Raw genomic sequence first — 18,590 nt, forward strand, 5'->3', positions numbered from 1 at the left:
GCAATTGTCCTAATTGATTTTCAGCACAAACTCTTTCAAACCATCTACTCAAATTTAGTTCATCATTTCAAAATCCTTGATAGTGAGTCCATAACCTCTACCTGCTACAAGGCACTCGCAGTATTCTCCAATCACCACGGTATCCACCAATCACAGAGCGCACGCGGTTCTGACTCCTCCCCAGTGTATAATTGAAGTTTCTTTCTCCAGCGGAGTCAACACACAGTGTAGCCCGATCAGTGAACGGATAAAAAGCAGCACCCGCCGTCGGACAATGTTGCCCAGGAGCGTAATTGTATGTGTGACCCTGTGTCTATGGATTATAGTGTTGTCGACCCATGGAACCATTACTGCGAGGACCAGGCAGGATGACTCGTTCTTCACTGGCAGCATTTACCGAGCAAGATGCGCCTCGAGATGTCTCAGCCTGCATATCACTCGCATCTCCGCTTTTTTCAAGCACTCCCAGGTAGGAGCGTGTTGCGCACAGTCTGTCCAACTTTTACGCATTATGTGTCCTCCTCATAATAAAAATATATGTTTTGTTGAATGTTTTTAATAATTTTTCATTGATTTGTGTGTGCGCGCGCGTGTGTGCGTGTGTGCGTGTGTGTGCGTGTGCGTGTGCGTGTGTGTGTGTGTGTGTGTGTTCTTGGTGTTACACCACACACCCCATATGTGTGAGTTGATGAATAGGCTATTGAACATGAATGAGTCTGTCACATTACAAATGAAACAAGGCATAATTTAAGTGGTACTGAAATGTCAATGTAAACGATTTGGCCTCTTCTATGACATAGCCTACTGATAGTTTTGTGAGACTTCACTTGTCTCACTGAAAAGTGTCACCCAGAGTGACTAAAATGGTGGCAGCTGATGACCCTATAGGACTAGGAGTCTTTTGGTTTTGCTTTCCACTGCTGCAAATTTGATCAATATTGTGGACATACTGTATTGTGGGCACATATTATTATAATGGAAGGACATTCTAGCCTTGCTATTTTGTGCATGTGAAGCCCTTTTTGTCAATAAACTGGTTCACTAATTCTCCATAGTAAGACATATGAGGGCTGCTCTTGATTTTGAGGCTTTTTAAGAAAGTTGTGGTTAGATGTTTGATCTGATTTGTTTGTAGTCCTCTATCAAAATGGGGCTGTTTTATTTTTCACCCCACATATTCAATTCACTTACCTCACAATTAGCAGTCACAATAAACCAGAAAATAGATCACAATATGATGATGCATACTGATGATGACCACCAAGCATGTTTTGATGCTCTTCTACAATTTGAGTTGAAAGAAGTAAGTGACTTGCTGTGGAATTAGCCTTATCCTCTGGGTGATTTGGTATGTGGTGTCAGAAGTTGTTTTTCACCCTCCACTAGACACACTGTTCTTATAATAATAATAATAATAATAATAATAATAATTCTTTCCCAGGACCCAGTGAAAAGTTCCATCTCTTCCCCCAACTGTCTTTTTGTTTTTACTTAAGTACATTTGCAGGATGAAGTTGGAGATTTTACTCTCTATTCTATTTTATTAATTGCTGTATGTTTTGGTATCAACGTTGGGAGAGCTCGTCAACTGTTATTAACTATCATGGATCAATTGAGTGCTTTGTCTCCCTCTCCTGTCTTCTCTTTGAAATTAGTTGGTTTTATGTTAGGAAGCATTTATATATTTTATGTCAGATTATTTATTAGACCATTTAGTCTAGTAAAGTTCACAGAAATGAATTTGAAGATAGTTTCAACAACTTCTCAACACTGCCCATGCTCTTAATACGAAGGCCTTTAATCAATCACTATTCGACTGAAAAGTCTGAGAGATTGAGGTGAAATTGATTAACTCCCCTACAATTATAAAGGGTTAATTGTCTGATAATTGACTGAAGAGCCCCAGTAGTTGTATTCGACCTCTGTTGTGTTCCGAGGGCAGGAAATGAGGAGGACGTGTTTATAAAAGAGAGGTGCATTTTTGCTCAGTGATAAGGGGCTGGTTGAGCATGCTTGGAGCTCCAATAATAGAAGCCAATTGTTGTTGATACTCTGTGAGGACTGTCAAATGCATTGTGTTCTCAGCAGGATCTTTCATGTGGAAATGGGAGGTCTGGTCAGCTGGAAAAACATGCCTCCCCCTCCTCCAGCCCATGGCCTTTACCCTTGCCACCAAATGCCAGCATCACACCTCGTAGAGGGGACACTGGCCCACTGATGCTATCCCTAGTGAGGTCACCTTCCTGCTAAACGCGGAGGCCCACTTTGGCTAAATGTGTTAAGCTCTAATGTACTGTTGCCACAACACTGGAGCCTGCCCAGTCAGTGCTCAATGTGCTGCGACCTACAGGTGGATCTGCTTCCTCTGACAGATCTTATTACAGAGCAGGCCCAGCTAGGCGGGGGACTTGCCTCCCTCCTCTAACATGATTGAGACTGCAGACCTCTGAATTCAACTCAGAAAGCATTCATGCTTAGGTGTCATTTTAATACTGTATAAGGACTCCAAGACACACAACGTTTCCAGTTTCATGGAAATAGACCCTTTCAGCAATATGCCTATAGAAAGTCTACACCCCCTTGAACTTTGCTGCCTTCATTTTTTCTCTCCAGATCTACACAACCTAAACCACATTTTCAAAGTGAAAGAACATTTTTCAAAAATGTTCCAAATTTAAGAAACCCCTCCCCTGAAATATCATAATTGGATAAGTCTCCACCCCCATGAGTTAATACTTGGTGGAAGCACCTTTGTCAGCCATTACAGCTGTGAATAATTTTTTATTAAGATTCTGCTAACTTTGCACAACTCTTAGAGCAACATATATCCATCTTTTTTGTCAAAATTGCTCAGGCTCAGTAAATTTGTATGGGGATCATTGATGAACAATGATATTTAAACCTTGTTTCTGATGGGTTTTTTTTAAGCAGATTTAAGTCCAGACTGAGACTTGACCGCTCAGGAACACCTCTTGGAATGCAATTCTGGTGCATTTTGCATAGAAATTTGTTTAATCCTCCCGCAGAAAAAGAAAACCCTATCCCAGGGTTAGGTTTTCAGAAGACTGAGGTGGGTTTTCCTCCAGCTTTTTACATGGGATTTGCTCCTTTGATATTTCATTTGATCCTAACAAACTCCCCAGTCCCTGCCAGTGACAAGCATACCCCTAACATGATGCTGCCACCACAATACTTGGAAATAAAAAAGGGGTCAACAACATTGCATTCACTCCACATGACTGGTCTGTATGACAAAGGGAGAAGAAAGAAGCCTGTGTTAAAAAATCCACTCCAAATCATCCCTTCTGTTTGCTGGCTGTTAAGTAATACTGCAAGACAACACAGCAAATAAATTAACTTTTTGGCCTAAATTCAAAACTACAAGGTTGGGTCAAATCCAATATAACACAACACAGAGTGAAACCCTCTCTATTTTAAAGTTTTGTGGTGGCAACAACATGATATGGGTATGCTTGTCATTGTCAGGGACTAGGGAGTTTGTCATGATCAAAATAAATATGAAAGGAGCAAAGCCCAGTCTTCTGAAAACCTAACCTGGGATAGAGTTTTATTTTTCAGGGAGACAATTACACAAATTTCAATGCCAAAGAAACACCAGTGTAATAGTGTTGCTTCCGTCCCTCTCCTCGCCCCTACCTGGGCTTGAACCAGGGACCCTCTGCACACATCGACAACAGTCACCCTCAAAGCACCGTTACCCATCGCTCCACAAGCTGCGGCCCTTGCAGAGCAAGGGAAACAACTACTTCAAGGTCTCAGAGCGAGTGACGTCACCGATTGAAACGCTACTAGTGCGCACTGCTAACTAGCTAGCCATTTCACACCGGTTACACCAGAATGGCTTTCAAATAGGTGTTGAGTGTTCCTGAGTGGTCTAGTCTCAGTCCTGACTTAAATTTGCTAGAAAATCAGAGACCAGGTTTAAATATCGCTGTCCATCAATGATCCCCAACCAAATTGACTGAGCTTGAGCAATTTTTACAAAAATAATGGATATATGTTTCTCTAAGAGTTTAGCAAAGTTGGTAGAATCTTAATAAAAATGATTCACAGCTGTAATGGCTGCCAAAGGTGCTTCCACCAAGTATTAATTAAGGGGGATGGAGACTTATCCAATTATGATATTTCAGTTTTATTTTCTTAATTAGGAAAATGTTATATAACTTTCTTTCACTTAGAAAATGTGAAGTAGGTTATGTAGATCTGTATGAAAACAAATCGAATGTAATCCCTTTTTAGATTAAATTTTAAGGCAGCAAAATGTGAAAAAAGTTCAAGGGGGTGTAGACTTTCTATAGGCACTGTTCCTATATCAGATTGTTCACATTAGAGCAAATATATAAAGTAGCCTCATTGTTGTGTATTGTACAACAGCCAAGGTGTTTTATAACTTTTATAGCAGCCAGAAACAATTAGCAAATCCGTTTTTTATATTGTCTTTTGTAGAAGTTATACATACCTTTTTGCATATTGAAATAAAACATTTTTTGCAGTTGAAGCTGTAAACTCCCACACAAGTCCTCCCTTGAACTTGGCCGAATCAGGATCCAAGGAATAATTGTCAGTAATAATGAGTTACTGAGCTCAGCAGGAACAGACTGTGCAGATACAGAGTTGGAAAAAGGCGTGACCTTTTGGTCTTTGGATTTATGGCCATTTAGGATTTATAAATGTAGAAGTACTTCCAAATACAGATGTATTTATTGAAATGTTACTTCGTATATGGGGGACTTGTCACCCTGGTACAATAGACAGAGAAAGGGGAACACCCAGTTATAAATATGGTCACTGGACATTTAAAAATATTAGGAGTGAACTGGGGCCTCTGTTCACTAATGCATTCTGAAAGCATCAGTCTTGGAGTGGATTATTTATGTGAGGACCCATGAAGCCAAAAAACAAGGTGTGTCCATGTGGTCTTGTTATTACATTTTAAGTCATAAAAATATAACATTTTAAATTCTGTCTTTCATACCAAGTGAGCGGTGGTGCTGAAAGTTAAAGTATTACACTTGTGAGACCTGTGTTCATAGCGAAGGAAAGAAAAACATAGGAAAGTAGTTTTTCCGTATCCCCTTGTTTTTCCCTTTTGATATTAAATAAGTCAGGGTGGAATCAAACCACAGCCACTGCTCGTCTCATGTGTGGACTTTTTCATTAATGAAGACAGGGGATGAATAGGGGTCTATGTAGCTTGGCCTCACCTCTCTGTAAAAGCTTTTAAACCATGACAGTCATGTCTGTAAATCTCAGCTACCAGTGAGTGCTACTGCCTGCTACACCCTCAAGTGCCTCCTCAGACAAACATTCCACATTCCTAACGGGATACAGCCTCAACACCTTCACCATTTCAATTTCATACAACATGAACTTTCATATTAACCTTGATGCTGAAGAACATGACTGAGGTACCTCACTGTCACAATCCCTGGCTGTCAATTCACTGATTTATTTGCTCAGAGCACACAGCTATGGACTTAGATCTGAAGGGCTTTTATTTGAGCAGTCAATAGGTGAAATGACGTGAAGGGTTGCTTAGTTATTTTGGTCCAGAGAGGCTTCTGGGTTGTTGATGGACATATAAGGAGGTTGCTAGCTCTTTGAGCTGTCTCTGCCTGGGGTTCCATTTGCCTATGAAATCAAACACTTTACTTTGCATGGGGTGCTTGACCATTTAAAAATCCATAAGATAAAATAATATGGTCTGCACACCTAGATGCGCTACACATATGTTTTATTGGTTGAAAATGTTTTGATCCAAATAGATGTTTGTCAGGGCTTTTACCAATGTCATTGATGTATAAGGAGGCATATTGTAATTTCTGTGCTGAAAACTTAAATGAGCTGGACATTCATCGCTCATCAGCACTGCATGATATAATGTAGGCCTACAGCTACACGATAGTTGTTTCAGAAAAAAATTGATGTAGAAAGTGAACACTGAACAGAGATGGCACCAAAAATCAAAGCGATGAATGGGAAACAAAATGTAAAGCTGTTTTCAAAAGAAGGAATGCTGTCCTCAAAGGCAGAGCAGGCTTTTTGTCCATGTTCCTCAGATGTCTAGAAATACAACATGCCCCTGGTCACCTGCTCTGCCTTCTCAGCTGGCACAAGCCATAATACATCTCTGGGGTGAATCTGTGTTTACATGACTTCACCGGTGACACAGAGAAAGCTGTGAGTTCACCTCCACTTTCAGACACACAGTGCAACTATTTGGCTTATTTTTTCTCCAAGTCATTTTAGTGAATGTCCGGATCTGGAAAGCATTCATTGATCGGAGTCTTTGACAGTCCCTCGACAGCACTGCATAATATTGAAACTGCTGAGGAATGCCACTGAGTTGTTGGGATGAAGTCCTGACCTATAATTATTCCCCATTGGTCCATGACATGCTGGGGTCAGGCTTGGACAGCTGGGGCAACATCCCACTGAGCCCCACCAGTGCTGCAGGGATGCTGTCACTGAGCAAAATTAGCCCCTCCACAGATCTCTGTCTGTCGCCACTGACGGATGGGCAAGAAAAGGTGTCAAAAACAGGGTCTGTGATTTAGGAGCAGGCTGGAATCATGACAATCTGTATAAATTATCTTGAGTGATTGCCCGCAGTGTAAATGCCAGGGTTTTATTTACAGAGTCAGTGGCACTGATAGATTTTGACATGTTTGATTTATCTTTTTTGGTATATTTAGTGCCATTAGATTTGTATTACACATGTAAAAAATAGTCAAATCATTCATAATGTTATATAGCACAACATTTAAATCAAAATACAGTCCATACAGTACTACAGAAGAAAATGTTTCATTCCCTGCTGCAGCCTGCTTTAAAGGTGCATTCTTCAAGTTTTCCTGTTCCAAGCTGGCAGGGCTGACTATGAAATGTAAGCTATAGGTCTTTGTCGCCTACATTTCCGTCTATTAATTTGGTCTTTGTTTGGTAAAATTATATGAGAAGATTCGTCCCTCTTGCATCCTATTCATTAGTAACATGGATATCTTTATGATGTTGTTATTACAATTAGCATTTGGGCAATTCCACGATGAACAATAACTACTTTTTACACATAAAAAAAAAAACTAAATAAATAAATAAAAACATTTACTGGAAAAACTGTGCAGATGCAAATTTGGTAACAGAATTATGGTAAAATCTCCCTCAGTTTTATTTAGTTACCAAACTTTCTATCTGCACTGTTCTTCAAGTAAATGTGTTTTTGTCAAATGGAAATCAGTGGAAATTGTTTAGCATAGTTATATGGTTTGCTTAACTTTGCAATCATTGGTTTTTGTTTGACATACATTTTAAAGTGAAAAATCAGCATCTCACTGTCACTCTGTTACCATGGAATTGCCCTTAAGTCTCTGCTCTAGACTTCCCGATGCACCATGAATGTCTTTGAAACTGTCTGACCATTATCCTTGACACCGAACACACAACACTCACTGGTACTGGATGGCAAATTAAAGCCTTTAATGAGAAGTTCTTTCCCGAGGTCTCACTGGGAATTTCCACTGGATTACATTGTTTGAGAAGACTTTGAACTTGACATTGAACTTATGCAGACTTTCTGGTTCACAGACCCTTAAAGTTTGGCTAGTCAGTCATTCCTGGTGCGGTGTCTTATTGTAAGGAATAAAGCACTGATTCATGTCTAACGGTGACCTTTCATTTGTAACATACGTCAGCGAATGGAAATTCAGACTCATTGCCTTTATTGAGAAGGTTTCCTTTCTCTACATTTGGAATTTCCCAACTATTCATAATGGCAGACAAACTTCAATGGGGATTTGAGTGAATCAATGAAACACAAAACACATGCACCCAAGCCTTCATACCTAGAACCATAGCACCATTTTAGCTCAGGGCAATTCCATGGTAACAGAATGATGCTGAGACTCTCAGATTTTTCACTTTAAAATGTATGTCAAACAAAAATCATTGGTTTTTGGAGTCTCAGCATCATTCTGTTATTGTGGAATTGCCCCCCACTAGCACGTTAATCAAATGGTCAATTTGTCTGGGCGATCATTTATCTTACATTTAATGTCCAAGTGAAACCATAATTGGAGAGAATAGCCTTGTGGTTCTTTAGAGCTCAGGAAATGGCCACTTGAGCCAGGAATTTATCCCATTGGAACTTCTCAAGATGACAGGGAGACACTCTGTTTTTAGCCGGCATAATTAGGACCAAATGTTTGGCTTCATGGAATCCAGAAGGTGGCACTTCCACAGCAATTAGGGGGTATTGGAGGTGTCTGCAGTCTACACTAGGGTGCTGACATCAGTTCCTGTGTGAGTGACCTCTGGGATGTCTGTTGTGAGATCAAACACAGGCTGATAAGAGTTGAGGTCACAGTGCTCTGCTGAATGACACTGAAACTGACCAGAGATCTGCCCCCGCCCCGCACCGACCTTGCTTCCTTAGGTTACACGTAGGAGTGTATTACTAAATTCAAAGACTCTCAAATTAGTTTAAAAAAAATACGTTTCCAATGGTAATTGCCTTCTAATAAAGAAATGGGAAAGTTTTTTTGCTTTGTGGTGAAACTGATTCTGAGCATTTTGTTCTGTTTTTCAGATGTTCTTATGAATTATCGTATGAATAGCTACTGTACTGGACTGAATTCCTTTGTGTTTAGCATTTCATTGATCATGATTGAATTGAAAATTGTAACTCATAATCTGCTCTCTATTTTCATTACAGAATAATGGATCCTTGGTTTGGTGTCAGAATCACAAACAGTGCTCAAAGGTATGTAACAAGTATTGACAGCATGTGCTTTAAATGAAATAACAAGAAACTTACAAAACAAGTTTGAGATACCTGACTAACTTTATAGAAGTTTTAGGTGAACAATTTGAAACTATGATAGCAGTTACATGAACGCTGTTCACCTTTTCATCAGTCAAGTTGTTCTAGGGTTATTGAGATTCCACCACCCTTCTTTGACACCACTAAACCCCTGTTGTTCATTAGAATTACAGTAGGCCATTTTATCCAGCGTTTCCTGAAGGTGTTGTTTGGTTTTCGTGCCCTGTCCCGAAGACAGTTGATACAAAGATGGTGTTGATAGGTCCTCTGAAAGGATGGTGCTGACACGTCCTCTCAGCTTCTCTGGGAGCTGTTGACAAGCCCCTCACTGTGGTGCTGAGCCCACTGAGCAGACAGTAGACTGATAGACTCAGCCCAGGGCATTCTGGGAGGACAACCAGGAGGTAGGATGATGATGATGACATGACAGTGGGGATCAAAGACAAGGGGCAACGATGAACCCTATTCACTATATAGTGGACCACCTTTTGGCTTGTTCCTATGTGACCTTGGCCAAGATTAGGGTACTTTACTGCAAATAGGGTGCCATTTGGGACAGCAACTGATACTTTCTCTCTGTCAAAGACCCTTCTGTTCACATAAACCAGGACAGCAGCAACCAGCCTACGCGTTGTCCTGATGATGTCATAGTCCGAGGGCTGAATTCCATCCAGGAAGTAAATAGTCAAGCCGAGTGTTGTCATTCACACTTCTACAGATGCTTACAGTTTTCTCTTTCACGAAAGCGTGTCTCTGTTTGTTTTTCATCTCTCCCATGTTTTCCTTTGCATTATAAAAACTTTGTCTGAATAGCTTACGGGAGGCGATGACAAATTGGATCTCATCCTTGTCTGTACTAACCTGTATTTCTTGTTCATTTAGCATGCAGCACAGGTAGAGAAAACAATTACTCTCCTGAGTCAATGTTTGTGTTTCTTACACTGTTATATTGAGTTTTTATTATAAATCATACAGTGCCTTCGGAAAGTATTCAGACCCCTTGACTTTTTCCACATTTTGTTACGTTACAGCCTTAATCTAAAATATATTACAAATATACAAATCTTCAGCAATCTTCACACAATACCCCATAAAGACAAAGCAAAAACAGGTTTTTAGAATTTTTTGCAAATGTATTAAAAACTTAAAAACAGAAATACCTTATTTACATAAGTATTCAGACCCTTTACTATGAGACTCTAAATTGAGCTCAGGTGCATCCTGTTTCCATTGATCATCCTTGAAATGTTTCTACAACTTGATTGGAGTCCACCTGTGGTACATTCAATTGATTGGACATTATTTGGAAATGCACACACCTGTCTATATAAGGTCCCACAGTTGACAGTGCATGTCAGAGCAAAAACCAATCCATGAGGTCAAAGGAATTGTCCGTAGAGCTCCGAGACAGGATTGTGTCGAGGCACAGATCTGAGGAAGGGTACCAAAACATTTCTGAAGCATTGAGGGTCCGCAAGAACACAGTGGCCTCCATCATTCTTAAATGGAAGAAGTTTGGAACAACCAAGACTCTTCCTACAGCTGGCCGCCCGGCCAAACTGACCAATTGGGAGAGAAGGGCCTTGGTCAGGGAGGTGATCAAGAATCTGATGGTCACTCTGACAGAGCTCTAGAGTTCCTCTGTGGAGATGGGAGAACCATCCAGAAAGACAACCATCTCTGCAGCACTCCACCAATCAGGCCTTTATGGTAGAGTGGCCAGACGGAAGCCACTCCTCAGTAAAAGGCACATGACAGCGAGTTTGCCAAAAGGCACCTAAAGACTCTCAGACCATGAGAAACAAGATTCTCTGGTCTGATGAAACCAAGATTGAAGTCTTTGGCCTAAATGCTAAGCGTCACGTCTGGAGGAAACCTGGCACCATCCTACAGTGAAGCATGGTGGTGGTGGCAGCATCATGTTGTGGGGATGTTTTTCAGCGGCAGAGACTGGAAGACTAGTCAGGATCGAGGGGAAAGATGAACGGAGCAAAGTACAGAGAGATCTTTTACGAAAACCTGCTCCAGAGCACTCAGGACCTCAGACTGGGGAGAAGGTTCACCTTCCAACAGGACAACGACCCTAAGCACACAGCCTTGGGACAAGTCACTGAATGTCCTTGAGTGGCCCAACCAGAGCCCGGACTTGAACCCGATCGAACATTTGTTTTTTATAACTTAGCAAAAATGTCTAAACCTGTTTTTGCTTTGTTATTATGGGTTATTGTGTGTAGATTGAGGGGAAAAAATAAATATTTTATCCATTTTAGAATAAGGCTGTAACGTACCAAGGTGGAAATGTAATGGGGTCTGAAGAGGCACTGTATTTATTTGTGTGTGTGTGTGATCATATGCATAGTATCAGTACATTATACTGTACAGTACGACATTTATACGTACTTATAAGTAGGATCTGCTAAATGACTAAAATGTAAATGCAAAGTTAATATTTCTGGGCTCCAGAAGATTATCTTTTGAGGTGATTCCTAATGAGCTTGTCTGTGTGTTTTAAAGGAGAGATATTTTTTCTTTTAAAGGAGAGCCTTCATTGTTTTCACTATAATGCAGCTAAACTTGTTTCTCTCCTTTCCATGGTGATGGCCAACATCGGTTCTTGGCACAAACCATTCCCTTGTCATTCATCATGAGTTTTATGTTTGAAAAGGCTTTTGCTGGCTGCAAGTCCAAGCACAGCATACTGTTTTCATAATCAACCGACTACATGGCTGAAACTCTGAAAATGCCAGAGATTCTTTCATGGACATCTTGTTCTCTTGACAAGCATGTGACTTTGCACTCATTTACCCTCTGTGTGTGTGTGTGTGTGTGTGTGAGTGTGCGTGCGTGCGTGCGTGCACACGTGCGTGCATGTTACATATCAGTTAGCAGTTTGCACTTGTTTAGCCTGTACTTTCAGACATGATTTATTGGAGTGTGAACATGATGTAGCAACTTACAAAGTAATATTCAAAGTTCACCATCATAATACGGAACTCCAATCTGTTGATGAGAGACATGTATCCCTCTGGTTTATTTTAGAACTGAGCAAATAAGAGTTCAGATATTCAAACCAGGACTAGAACCCTAAAGTTTGGTCTTGTTAGAGGAGCATACATGCACACACACTTCACATCGACATAATTGAGTGGAGTGATTACAGAGTCTCTCTCTCTGAGCCTCTCAAAGCACAGGGGCCATTGTGTCAGCTCAAACAATCACTCCAAATGGGCCCATGTCGTACAGTGCCTCTGTCTGGATGGCTCTACAGACTCTGATTAGCTTCTCCTCACTTCATGAACAGCTCACAGTCAAACAGACGGACAAAAGCTGTGGCTAAAAAGTCATCCTCCCCCTCCCTGGACCTGCGTTCTATCCATCCATCCAAGTCCATAGTGGGGACAATGTGTGGTAAAGACTGGTTAATTATTTAGACAAAGATGCTGTGACTCTCCATCTGTCAGCGGTTTAGGAAATCAAAGCCTCCCAGTTTTCATCTGAGACGGGGGAAAGTCCTCCCGTCCTTCTCGTATTCAGCTCCCATTGCCTCCCATCTCCCAGCAGCCCCCATTGTCATGGTGATTAACCCCCCTGCCCGCTCGCCGGGAGAGGTGGCGGTGGTGGGGAGTCATTAGCATGCCATAACACCAGGCCAGCCCCTATTCAGCTAAGGGACGCCAGGAGGACCGATTTGGAGTGCAGGCAGCATTTGTATGAGCTATTGTCATTTGGTCTACTCTGCTTTGATAGCGTCCCACTTGAGAGATTTGAATAAGGTACTCATCGAAAGTTTCCAAACAACAGGGTGTTCTCTCTTTTCCTGCTCCTTGTGTGTGTGTGTGTGTGTGTGTGTGTGTGTGAGCCAAAAAGCTTTCCACATGCAGAGTATGGCTGACATTAACGGGGCTGATTTCCCGAAGGGTGTGATCCAGACTCCAAATCAAATGCTAGGATTGACTTGAGACAGCTAAACGCCAGTTTGCAAATAATCAATGCACTTCATTAACCAAACGTGTGCCACGCTCGGTTACACTTGTCTGGAGAGATGTTGGAATATATCCAGTTTTCAACCAATTTCTCCAATATCCAGTTTTTCTATTTGGTGTATGACCAAAGTATATTTTTGATTAAGAAGAAAATCATGCTTAGAAATGAAGATGTAATGTCATGCACACTTGTTGACCGGGGAGGTGGATTTCTCAGTGAACTAGAACGCTCAGCCCATCACTAAGATGAACAAATGTAATCCATTAATCTTTAGTCTAACATCCCTCAGCAGTGAACTGACGACTTCTCCACTCTCTGTTTTCCCGGCCTAGCCACATCACCAACCCACCAAGGTTTTCAGAGCTTGCCAAGAGAGAAGCTTTGTAAAGCAACATTGTCTGAAGGACAGCTTTTTAATGTCAATGAGTCGTGCATGTCCTTCATGGAACTGAAATGCTCCAGGTGTCTCTTTTGACTCTGCTTACCCATCATACCCATAGAGCTAGATATCCCTGCATTAAGAACAAACAACTGTTTATTCTATTGGACAACACGTGTCTCAACCGAACATTTACATTTTGGGAAGAATGCCTGAGTGCAGTTTGCTTGAATAGCAAGAACTAGAGAGCTATGTATGTCTCTCATTCAAAAGTGCCTTTCAAAGCAAGCCATCACCCCCCTTTCTTACCCACTAGTTTTCTCACGGCAATTTTTAAAAATCCGGCTTCCCCAACAGTAGTGTTTTTCTAGGTCAATCAGTCTAATGAAATTGAATTGGTAGCGTTGGCTCGGTCCTCAATCTGCATTAATTGTCATTAAAAAAACAAAATAATGGCATGTGCTCTGGGAAAATATAGCATTCCTCATTGGCTACGAACTTGAAAAGTGTGTCATGGCAATTTACTAAGGTAATTTGGCGACAGGCACTATATATTTTGGAGGCGCAGTGAAAAGATCTAAAGTAGGTGCTGTGTGGATGGTTTATGGTCGTGGCATGGCTGGGACTTTGTCTGCTTGGACGCACTTCAAAGCACCTTTTGGGGAAATTACTGTCAAGTGTGTGCTGCGGTGGCGGTCGGTGCCGTTTTTAAGATTATTTTTTTAATGAGCATTGCCATATTTCTATTAAAGCATGTTGGATGACTGTCATTCCAGACAGTGACACATTCTATACAGCCTTGCACACTCTTGCCTGCATCTAGCTGATCTAGGGTGTAATCATTAGTCCAACAGTTGAAAACGAGAGTTTCTATTGGACAAATTCAGGTATGTTTATCCCCGTTTCATTCTGTTTGCTTCTGTTTAAGAAATATATTTCAATAGAATTGGTGGAATGAATACACCCCGGTCACACGCAAACAGTTCACATTCATAGCAGCCACATACAAACAGCATGATCTGCTCATTTGTATAATTCCTTCTCATATCTACACGCTCTCCTCCTCTCACCTTTTCCCTTCACCTGTTGACTTCAGTGCACAACACATCAGCTGTCTGTGACCAGGCCAAAAAACCTTTCCAAGCCAAACCTTCATATCATAACCGCTAACCGTTACACACAGCCTACATCGTTGTCACCATATTAGCTAACGTCATAGTTAACATAGCTACTAGAACTAACGCGTTAGTAAACCCGCTACAATCATGCAGTACAGTGTACAGTCAGCACGCAGTTTAGTAGTTACACAGGCGGGCAATAAATTAATAAAACCAAAAGTGGAAAAAGTAATGCACTGTACATACAATTATTATCACTGGTATTCCTTCACACCGCTTATTTTTCTCATTGGACAGTGGTGGTCGTTTTTGAGAACAGTGTGCACATCTCTTACTGTTTATTCCTTCCACTCTCCGCCCTGTACTTTTATATTTGAATGGTGTTTGAGTCTGAGGCCTGTTTGTGTGTGTGGCGGAGGAGGAGGAGTGTGAAGCAAGGCTGGTCAGTCCTAGCAGGAAGGATCTGGACATGGCTGTTAAGTTTCATTGACTGAGGGGGGTTGCTCCATTGCCTGCTATCTGTGGAGCTCATTATTCACAATGTGGGTGGTAGGGAGAGAACCCCCACAGCAGCACCAGACCATCAACGCTGGAGACGAGCATTCTCTCCTCACTGAGGTTACAGCCCCTAGACTTTCTCTGGTGGTGATAGTTCCCTTCGGAACATTCCTGTGCTTCTGAGGAGGTGAGGACTCAATAGTGAATAGCTGAAGGAAAAAGTTGCATTACCATGGGTGTCTCCTCTAAGGCATCTCTTGGAAATGTGAGTCACTAATATAAACAGATATTTGTTTGTCATTTCAAGAAGCTATTTGGAGTGCTTACTGTTCAACCATGCATCAACTGATGTTTTTAACCTCACGTTAGCTCAACCGTCCCATATACGGTGTCCCGTATATGGGACGGTTGAGCTAACGTGTGCTAATGTGATTACCATGACTGTTGTAAATAACAGCAAACTTTCCAGGATACAGACATGTCTTATATGGGCAGAAAACTAAAATTCATGTTAATCTAACTGCACTGTCCAATTTACAGTAGCTATTACAGTGAAAAAATACCATGCTATTGTTTGAGGAGAGTGCACAACAACAATCAATTTTATTTTATATAGCCCTTCTTACATCAGCTAATATCTCGAAGTGCTGTACAGAAACCCAGCCTAAAACCCCAAACAGCTAGTAATGCAGGTGTAGAAGCACGGTGGCTAGGAAAAACTCCCTAGAAAGGCGAAAACCTAGGAAGAAACCTAGAGAGGAACCAGGCTATGAGGGGTGGCCAGTCCTCTTCTGGCTGTGCCGGGTGGAGATTATAACAGAACCATGCCAAGATGTTCAAAAATGTTCATAAGTGACAAGCATGGTCACAACAACAGACTTATCACGGCAACTGGTTTGATACATTCACCTCTGAAGGTAAATAATGTACTTACATTCAGTAATCTTGCTCTGATTTGTCATCCTAACGGTCCCAGAGATAAAATGTAGCATAGTTTTGTTTGATAAAATCCCATTTTTATATTCAAATGTGGGAACTGGGTTCTACAGTTTGAACCCCTGCTGTCTCTGGCTCCACACCAACCCCGCCCGGCCATCTAGATGTGTGAAAGTTAGTGTATCAGCTAATGATCCATCATGTATGACATTCCTGGGAGTGTGTAAACTTACATTTTGTATTACCATATCATTTTTGTATGTTCTCTATAGTTATGTACTTGAAAATGTATCAATTGACCAATTCGGCACATTTGGGCAGACTTGATACAAAATAGTCCAGTATTTGCAATGCTTCACTGGATCAATCTGAAACTTTGCACACACACTGCTGCCATCTAGTGAAAACGCATGTTTTTTTGTTTGTATTATCTTTTACCAGATCTAATGTGTTATATTCTCCTACATTAATTTCACATTTCCACAAACTTCAAAGTGTTTCCTTTCAAATGGTATCAAGAATATGCATATCCTTGCTTCAGGTCCTGAGCTACAGGCAGTTAGATTTGGGTATGTCATTGAGGTTAATGTGCAGAAAGCATCTTCAAATGCCCCAAATAAACTGTTAATCAGAAAGAAGCTTATACAGCTACAATGGTTTGACACATCTCCTTGTCAAATGTCAGGCGTTTTATTAATTTTTTATTGCTTTTCTAGGAGGATCATTGTAATCACAACTGCTTGTCAAATCCTTTTCAAGCAATAATGACCTGTCACGCCGGGACAATCTGCATGTTGTTTATTCCCATTCTGCGGACGAGGAGCGCTGTGCTGTTTTCTATTGACCGCGTGGCTTATCAGCACCCACAAGCTCAGCCCATAGCTTAGTCCTCTCCTCTCCTGATGTTGTCATCCCTACTTTTAGAGCTCTTAGAGTAGAATTATCACTGAATTACCTCGACTAACCGGTGCCCCCGCACACCTCGACTAACCGGTGCCCCCGCACACCTCGACTAACCGGTGCCCCCGCACAACCGGTGCCCCCGCACACCTCGACTAACCGGTGCCCCTGCACACCTCGACTAAACGGTGCCCCCGCACAACCGGTGCCCCCGCACACCTCGACTAACCGGTGCCCCTGCACACCTCGACTAACCGGTGCCCCCGCACATTGACTCTGTACCGGTACCCCCTGTATATAGCCTCCCTACTGTTATTTTATTTTACTGCTGCTCTTTAATTATTATTATTATTATTTTATTTTTTTACTTATCTATTTTTTACTTAACACTTTTTATTTTCTTAACTGCATTGTTGGTTAAGGGCTTTTAAGTAAGCATTTCACTGTAATGTATTCGGCGCATGTGGCAAATAAAATGTGATTTGAAGGAAAGGTTGGATTGTTAGTTTGTTATAGAAAGTCATCAACAGGAGGGTGTTTTTTACAATGGATATTTGTAATTGAATCAATCACGTCATGTTCGAGATCGCCAAATCATAAAATGAAACTGCACAGATCTTCTGTGACATTCATTGGGGCGTCCCTGGTATGATGAAGTCCATAGTAATGCTCTGATAGTTAGTGTGGTCACTGGTCAGCAGAGGAGTCATTTACACAGCTAGGATTTCCAAAGGCTCCAAATCGAGAAATCAACCATTCTGTCCTAAGCTCTAGCTTGATCCCTACAAACACGCAGCAGTGTAAATCCAGTGACCTTTGACCTGGCCCTCTGGGTAAAACATCCCATGCTCTGAATATTGATATTCTGGCTTTTGTGTTCCTCAATATATTCTCATTGGTAGAGATGATACAGATCATATGAGGAAGAACACTACCGTTAAGTGTATGTTACATTTACATTTTAGTCATTTAGCAGACGCTCTTATCCAGAGCGACTTCCAGTTAATTTATTTTCATACTGGCCCCCCTTGGGAATCAAACCCACAACCCTGGCGTTGCAAACGCCATGCTCTACATCCCTGCCGGCCATTCCCTCCCCTACCCTGGACGACGCTGGGCCAATTGTGCGCCACCCCATGGGTCTCCCGGTCGCGGCCGGCTACGACAGAGCCTGGATTCGAACCAGGATCTCTACTGGCACAGCTAGCACTGCGATGCAGCGCCTTAGACCACTGCGCCACTCGGGAGACATATGTGACATGTTAGTGGGGGCTGGTTGAGTGGGATAGTGGATTTGTTTCTCTAACCTCAATCAACAGGAAATGGCAGTGGAATGTTATCAGGTCAGTCTCACTCCCTCTGAAGACTTGTCATGTTGCAGATGTTTCTGACCTAGATAGGGAGAGTGGTCTGAAGTCTCCTGACTCCAAATCCTCCACATTTCATTTGTAATTCCTTGAGTCCCCGTCCAGACACAATTCCACCGCGTAACATCTACGGGTCCAGCAGGAGCATGTTAGCGAAGCCTAAATGCATTTAATCGCCCGCTATCTCCCCAATTCACCACTGACTACATTGCTCATAACAGAAATATAATTTTCTCTCTCTTCTACTCTGCGGAAAATATGATCTGATTATCACAACTTGAAATCTTGCATTGCGAACAAAACCTAAACAAATGACACAGTGACGCTGGGAAAGTGCATTAGCTCGTTCTCCCAGTCTACGCTTTCATCTGTCCATCATCATGCAGGATGATGTGGTGGTTCCCATCATCACTGGTATGGGGGAGAGACTAGAGTACAGTAAATCAGATGGGACGTTAAGCAGAGTGGCGTGGGACAGAGAGGGGGACAGCCATAGGGCCCACAGTCACAGAGGCACCGCAGCACAGTGAAAGGACAACTGGACATGTTTTTAACCCATCTGACCCCGT

The 18,590-nt window shown here is 41.8% G+C and overlaps 1 protein-coding gene across 1 annotated transcript in view; it reads left to right on the top strand.

The window, feature by feature from the left end:
- The first annotated feature begins 218 nt into the window (after positions 1-218).
- anos1 (anosmin 1) overlaps positions 219-18,590 on the top strand; it is a 63,204-nt gene continuing 44,832 nt past the window's right edge. Inside the window, exons 1-2 of the mRNA XM_084160973.1 lie at positions 219-469; positions 8,732-8,779. Of these exons, the coding sequence (XP_084017099.1) occupies positions 275-469; positions 8,732-8,779 (243 nt within the window). The 5' untranslated portion in view covers positions 219-274. The remainder of the gene's footprint in view (positions 470-8,731; positions 8,780-18,590) is intronic.

The sequence above is a fragment of the Coregonus lavaretus genome, assembly GCF_964263955.1.
Source record: "Coregonus lavaretus genome assembly, chromosome: 5".
NCBI lineage: Eukaryota > Metazoa > Chordata > Actinopteri > Salmoniformes > Salmonidae > Coregonus > Coregonus lavaretus.